We start from the raw sequence: 7,287 nt of genomic DNA, 5'->3' as shown, positions 1-7,287 counted from the left end.
GCCGGGGGGCGGGGGCTAAAAATACCCGGCGGCGGCGCGGCGATCGCTGGGGCTGCGGGGCTGCGGTGCTGCGGGCCGGGGAGGCCGGGAGGGCCAGGCCGGCCCCCGCTGACCGTCATGCTGACTTTTTTCCTCGTGTCGGGGGGCTCCCTCTGGCTGTTCGCGGGTAAGTCCCCATCTCGTCTTCGTCCTTGACCCCCATCCATCCCTGCAACGTGGAGGGACCTTGGCCTGGGATGGAGATTTTAACATTCGCGTAGCTGCAGACTCCCCAAACCAGGCAGGAAAAGCCGCAGCCCTGCAGACACCCCTGGGCCTCCCAGACACCAGTACCCCGTTACTGCAGGCTCCGGGCCGGGTGTGAAAGGGAGCAAGGTCTGCGGAGATGGGGGCCTTCCTCACTGCGCCTCCAAAAAAAATAAGTACAATAAAAAACACCACCTGCAGGTTTTGCGCCCTTCTCTCCTGGAAGGGACAATCTGCATATAGGGCTAGGCCATGAGCTCACTCTTGCCCTTAGGACCAAATCAGGGAACAGATTTATTGCAATCTTAACCCTTTTCAGGGTATCTGAAACCAAGGATATTGTTCCTGCACCTACTCCTCGCCCCAGAATCCCACAGCAGGTCAGAGACTTAACCAGGACTAACCTGGTGCCAACTGATTCCTGGCCTGGGGTTTTCCTCAAGACCCCTGCCTTCTTGCTCTTCAGAGAGAATGCAAGATTACTGTCAAGTGGGGTTCACCTGACTTCTCAGCTCTGTATAGGGCTTGTGCTCCCACAGCTGCTAGTCCGTTCAGCTCTCCAACACAGGTGTCAGCCCCCATCTGAGTCAAGAAGCTGTGAGTGTCCCCGCTGGACACCTGCCCAGCAACCACCCCTGGCCACACTCGCACCTGGAGTCTTCCCTGTCCGCCCTGTCCGCCCATTCGTCCACCCTGTCTGATACCACTCCCCTCTCTGAGCCTCTGGTTCTTTTGGGAATAATTCCGTACACACATTAGCCAAATAATGTATGTAAAGTGCTTGATCTTTAATTTGACTTTAAAGCTAACCTATTGTGGACAGTGTCTGGTGGAGCTCCCCGATTGAAACAAGCTTGGAAACAGGAGTGTCATCCACTTCTGAAATAGCTTGCCTCCAGAAACCCTATGAAACGATGAAAGTTATGCAAGTGTTCAGGTCTTTTGTACATAGGGTCATCTACAACTTGATGACATATAACAACAACAAAAGCCTATTTAAAACCAAACCCATTGTCTTGAGTGCAATTCACGTCATCCTATAAGACAGAGAACTACCCCATCTGGTTTACAAAACTATAAATCTTGAGAGAAACAGGCTGCCACATCTTTCTCAGTTGGAGGGAGTAGTGGGTTGTAACCACCCACCATTCAGTTAGCATGCACCACCAAAGCACAGGTTCGATGAATGTCAGGTTTTTTGTTGTTTCACATTCAAACAGCAGAAGAGGAAGCAGTAAGATTCTTGTTGAGCCAGGAAAGAAGGGGAGGAAGTAAATTCTTTTAAATTCCTTATCTGAAACTTTGTATGCATTATTTACTGTGCTTTTGAAACTCGATACATTTAGATATCAAAAGACCAAATGCAGTAATATTACCAGAAAATCCTGAAGTATTGATAATGCCATGTCTTTTTTACTTATGTTTAGGGATGCCTTGTCCAACAGATTATTAGCTGGTAGACCAGGGTAAGTTTTAATTTATGAACTAAAGCTAAATGCTTGATACTACCAGACCTTAACAGGGAGTTCGGTGGGCCAGGTGATCACTTTCCCTTCCCCCACTGTTACCCTGAGTCAGACCACAGGGACACCTCCCCTAGACAAGGAAGCCTGGGGAGGCCTCTCTAATCCCCTCCGCTCTCTAAGCTCCTTCTGTCTGCTCATGTCTGAGGACAGCCAGGCAGCCTCTCTGGGCCTGATGTGGACCTGATGTGAACAAGCAAAGTTGAGGCTTGACCAGGGGATAGATTAATCAAAATAATGATGGCAATGACAATAGGAACAGACATAACTCTTTGTCTGGGGGGCTGGTCTCAGGGTCTCTTCTCATTGTCCTTTAGTCTCTGGTGGCTCTACTCAGCCAGACCTCTACAGGCAGCTCTCTGAAGCCTTGGTCTTGCATAGGTTGTGTGGAGGTGGCAGAGGGTCCTTACAAGCCCCCTGATTCAGACTGGACTAACTGTCCTGCTTCCTTGTGGGGTATTTCCCAGAGTGGTCAGGTGTTTCCACGGGGGGCATACTGGGGCTGTACCTCTCCGAGGGGTTGCACAGGGCCTGCAGAGTAGTCAAGCAGGACAGTACTTGGGGAAGGTGGGGGCTGCTAGCTTTTTCACAGAAGCCAGTCAAGGATAAGTATGTGAGTTCACTGGATTGAACACCCCAAATACATGTTAGGGCATTCCTGAGCCATGTGTCCACTTAATTATGGACTTCGTCTGGACTGCTGCTTTTCTTTGGGGACTGAAGGGGCTCTTGTGCTAAAATCTGATTTAGTGAGCACCCAAGAACACATTTTGCCTTTAATCCAGGGTCCTGTCACAATGGCCACAACTCCTAGGCTCAAGTAGAAAAAGAAGACCCCACGGTGATGGCACTCTTTCAGAGAGCTCTGCACTTTTTCCTATCCAGTCTGACCTTAAGGGGTATAGTGAGGCTAGGGCTGCTCTCATGGGGCTACAGGGAGAAGATGACATTGGGGGGGAGGGGGGAGAGGCAGCTGAAAGAGAAGCCAATGCGTGCAGTTCTAAGAAAAGGGCTGCATGCACTTGGCCTCTATGCTGGGGAGACTAGGACTGAGTCTCGGGACAGCCCAGAGCTTGCTTGTAGTTTGAGTAGTAAATAAGGAAACCTGTAAAACAGGTCCAGCATGAGTCAGATGCTGCAGTGGGCCTGGGGAAGCAGGATCTTGGTGCTCTGAGCTCTCAGGGGAAGCAGCAGTTTAAAGCTTCTGCCTGACAAAATAGAAAAAGGCACTCATCTGAGTGAATGAATTTCTGAAAGAGCTCAGTGCCCAGTCTGTATAGTGTCATGTCTGCTCAACCATAGACCTGACCATGGGTGATATCTGAGTGGGCTTCTGCTGAACAGAGAAGCATTTGTCAGAGGCAGGCAGGCCACATTCCAGCTAGAGGAAGCCAGACAGCAGAGGAGTGCAGGGGAAACTAAGGTCTTTGATTGTGCCCGGGTTATAAGAAGGTCTGACAGTCTGGGAATGGTGGGGAAAGAATTCTAGAGGAAGCAGCTCTTTATTCGAAAGACAGGGGAGCCCAGGTTTGGCTGTAGGGACCAAGCTAGGCCAAGAGGAGAAGAGCATAGTCCAGGAGCGCAGTGGGAGGCTGCTGCAATGTCACAGATAAGAATAGATGTGGCCCAAGGAGGGCCTGAGTCAAGGCCAGATCCCTGGAAGAAGGAAAGATTCTGGGAGGAAGGAGGAGTTAGCTCTGGAAGGTCAAGGCTGGGCTGACCATCCACAGTCGGTGTGACAGACATCTGACTGTGCAGATGTGCTGCATAGAGTTTGCACATCCTGACTCAGATGAGCCTTAGTTGGATCCCCTACACAGGGTTTTTGTTAGAACTGATGTGAGGACTGTAACCACCCCATGGATCCCAAGAAAGCATTTAAGGACCTGGACAGATGGTGGTGCTCCAGGAGGAACAGGTAGCTCTCTGGCCTGCTGGGGGTACGCCTTACAATTGGAAACCTGGATTCGAACAGGATGCACCACCACTTGAGAGTCTGATACCCACCTCTCGACATCTCACAGTTTTGCAGTCCATGTAGTAGGATATAAGGGGGTTCCTAGCAGAGCACACAGACAGCAGGGGGCGCCAGAACCTGGTCATCTGCTTTTACGCTCATTCTGGTGTTTCTAAACTGCTCGGTTGGTCTTCACAAGGTCAACTTTAGATCATCTCAGCCTCAGATAGGGGCCAGGACCACGCAGCAGGCCAGATGAGTGAGCACGAAGCTCTGGCTTCTGGTTTGTTTACAAGTTGCAGGCTTTTGCAGAACAGAAACAACTATGTATCCAGTCAACACCTAGTTAAAAATTACTCATAGCTGAGCCTTTATAGGTTTACTAGCTATAAATTGCAGGGGAAGAGACTGCCTGTGGTTCTGGGAGATTTCAAGCCTCCAGAGAGGTTCAGGCATTGGTGTGCTTAGCCGTGGAACTCCCTGTGGAATAGACCTCCAGATCTTCAGAGGTCCTTGTCAAATAATTTTTGTTGTTGTTATGTGCCGTCGAGTTGACTGTGACTCACAGTGATCATGCTTATCTCTGGTTTTCAGTCTAAGAACAGCACTAGGCATGATCAGCCATAGCCTGAGCCCTTTGGGGAAGGCTCATCAATGAGTTCAGGGGAAGGGTCCTTAACCAGGCAAGAGGTAATAAGAGGACACTTGTATGAACTGACACACAGGAAAGAACTCTTGAAACATTAGCTAAAATGATAATTTGACCTTCATTTTTAAGCAGGCTCAGGCATCTTACATACAGAGAGTAGAGGAAGAAGGGCATTCCAGGCAGAAAGAAAGGTTAGTGAAGAAAAGGTTAGTGCTAGGAACCAACAGGGTTCGTGGACCAATTCTGTTGGCCAGTGTGGTCTTCGGGGCTATTCTCTGCTGCCACCAGAATGTCAGGCCAAGCAGCATTGTTTTATTCTATGATTGCATGTGGATGACCCAGGGTGACACCACCCCTTGGTTCCCCAAGTTGTGTGCATGTCCTTGTGGCACACAGTCCCCTAAACTGTGGTCTTTGGCCTATTCCAGGCCCTGTGATCTCCTTGACACTGCCAGGGGACTCATCTCTGTGCCTCCAACCCAGGTTCATGCATAAAACATCGGGATTTGTTTCATAAGTGATATAAAAAATTCCCAGAGCATAGTATTCTAATGAAATATTTTAGAAACTCTTTTCTGACCACAAGTCCATCAGCAAGCAACAGACCTTGCGTATGCTCCTCCTGGGTTCCAGGCTGTGTGCCCGGGTAGGGGATGATGCCAGCATGGTAGGAGCAGTAGAGGAGAGCAGGTGTGAACTCTGTGCAGACGAGGCTGGCTTTGTTCACTTCCCAATTTTCAGTGAGAGGCAGTCTGGCACAAAAGGTGGCGCTCAAGAAGTATTCTCTGAATGAACGGATAAGTGGATGACTCCTTTTGTGGAAGGTAGTCTCCTTTAAGGGTAGAACCTTGTTTACTTGGGCTCTTAAGATTCTGATACTCAACTGAGAGGGAAAGCCAGAGCCAAAAGGAGGTGCACCTTCCACCTACCCATCCAGTTCACAGGACAGGCCAGAGGGTACTTAGGGGTCACTGGGGCCTGAAGCTAACCTCTGGCTATTCAGTCCAGTGAGAATCCAAGTGACGGTGCTCTGAGTGGGCAAGCGCAAACAGCGTCCAGCAGCCTTTCCTAGGCAGCCAGGCCTCATTTTGCTTTGGTCTGAAAGAGTTTTGATGTTGAGAACAGCCGCAGCCTGTCGGGGCTCTGGAGCCAGCACCAGGAATACAAACTCTTTCAAGTGACAAGCCCACAGAGTGGAGTGAAGCAGGCTGGCCAGCAGCAGACCCTCCCCTGCACTCCCTCCTGGAGGCAGTCATTTGCATAGTCCCCATTCATTCTGGCCTTGAAAAGGAGTCCCAGTGCTAAGAGCTCTCTTCCCTGCTCAGGCCAGGGCTGCTCTGGCCTAGTGTTAACTCTACGGATGCCATGGACTCCCCCAGGCCAGGATCAAGATTTGGTAAAAGAAGTCCAGAGATATAATTAAGGAGGTGGAATGGTTTTGTTTATAGTCACAGCTTTCTGTTGAATTGGGAGAATTCAGGTTTGTTTCTTAACAGCATTCAGAAGAAAAATTTGTCAGTGTAGGGAGGAAAGTTAAGCCACTTTTCTCTTTACTCTGCCTATTGCCTCATTGAGGAATAAATGGTCACACATGGAATGGCAGGCAAAGACACCGTATTGGTTCCTGGCTGCAGAAGCCATCCATGCATTGGGAGGGAACTAGAGGCCCAGCTTGCCTTGAAGGCATTTGTTTTTTCCAGAAGCTGGAGAGCTAGGTGGGTGCCTTTTTAAGTCATGAGGGATCTATAGTCCAGACCAGGCATGTACATGTGCAGTGCCTGTCACATTCTTGACCTCTCCCCCCTCAGACTCAACTTCCTGTCTTGGTCCTATGTGGAGCCAGATTTCTGCTGCTCCTTACCCCTCTTAGTTTTGTTGTTAGGTGCCATTGAGTAAGACTCATAGTGACCCTATGAACAACAGATCTTAACCCTGTTCTATCCTGTGCCATCCGCATCATCTCTGACATCCTTGAGCCCATTGCTTCAGTCACTGTGTCATCCATGCTGTTGAGGGCCTTCCTCTCTTTCACTGATGCTCACGCTTTCTAAGAATGATGTCCTTTTTCAAGGAATAGCCTCTCCTAACAACATGCCCCAAAGTATGCAGAATGAAGCTTTGCCATCTATGCCTTGAATGAGCACTCTGGCTGCACTGTCTCCAAGGTAGATTTATTCTTTTGTTAGTCAATGGTGTATATTCAGTACTGTTCTTCATAACTGAAAGGCATTATTTCTTTTTCTGTCCTTATTAATTGTCCAGTTCTCAGATGTATAACAAGTGACCGAAAATACTATCGCCTTCTAGGAGGTGCCCCCAAATCTCTAGGCTCCTCTGGGACTGGCCAGCCCACTTTTCATATGTGTGTGTGCATGTTTATGTTATGTTTTGTTTTTATTGAAAAAAAATTTTGTATTATATACCGGTTTACTTTCAAAGCTCACATACATTGTTTTTCACACCATTTCCGATTTCCTTTACTGACTCCTCCCTCCACCCATCAGTGTTTGTCCTTATGGGACTGAGTTCAGTCAGCAAAATGCTCTCCAGCCCCTTCCAAATTAGGTAGTGATTTACAAAAGCATTGCTCCTGCGTGCTGTGTAGTATTCCATTGTGAGAATGTACCATAATTTCTCAATCCATTTGATTGTGCTTGGGCATTTAAGCTGTTTCCATGTTCTTGCAAAGGTGGAGAACTTGCTAGCCTACTTTTTTGATGGCCATCGTCTGATTCTTGTCCCCTTCTCAGAACACTTTTTCCGTCCTGTTTGCTCCTCTTGCTCCCTGTCCTGGGCTCAATATGTACCCTAGGTTGAAACTTTTGTATAGGTGGTTCCCCTGCCCCGGCCCCCAAGCATGGTATCCCCAGAAGATTAGCCATGTTACCAAGTGAACCAACAGGTGAGCAATT

General features: G+C 48.8%; 1 protein-coding gene across 1 annotated transcript in view; it reads left to right on the top strand.

Moving 5' to 3' along the window:
- Positions 1-55: 55 nt before the first annotated feature.
- Positions 56-7,287, top strand: part of LOC102876207 (long-chain-fatty-acid--CoA ligase 6-like) — a 43,057-nt gene continuing 35,825 nt past the window's right edge. Inside the window, exon 1 of the mRNA XM_006903401.1 lies at positions 56-166. Within this exon, the coding sequence (XP_006903463.1) occupies positions 118-166 (49 nt within the window). The 5' untranslated portion in view covers positions 56-117. The remainder of the gene's footprint in view (positions 167-7,287) is intronic.

Source organism: Elephantulus edwardii, unplaced genomic scaffold, assembly GCF_000299155.1.
Source record: "Elephantulus edwardii isolate Elephantulus edwardi_28Jun2011 unplaced genomic scaffold, EleEdw1.0 scaffold00642, whole genome shotgun sequence".
In the NCBI taxonomy this organism is placed as follows: domain Eukaryota; kingdom Metazoa; phylum Chordata; class Mammalia; order Macroscelidea; family Macroscelididae; genus Elephantulus; species Elephantulus edwardii.
This window is presented reverse-complemented; position numbering and strand designations above follow the sequence as displayed.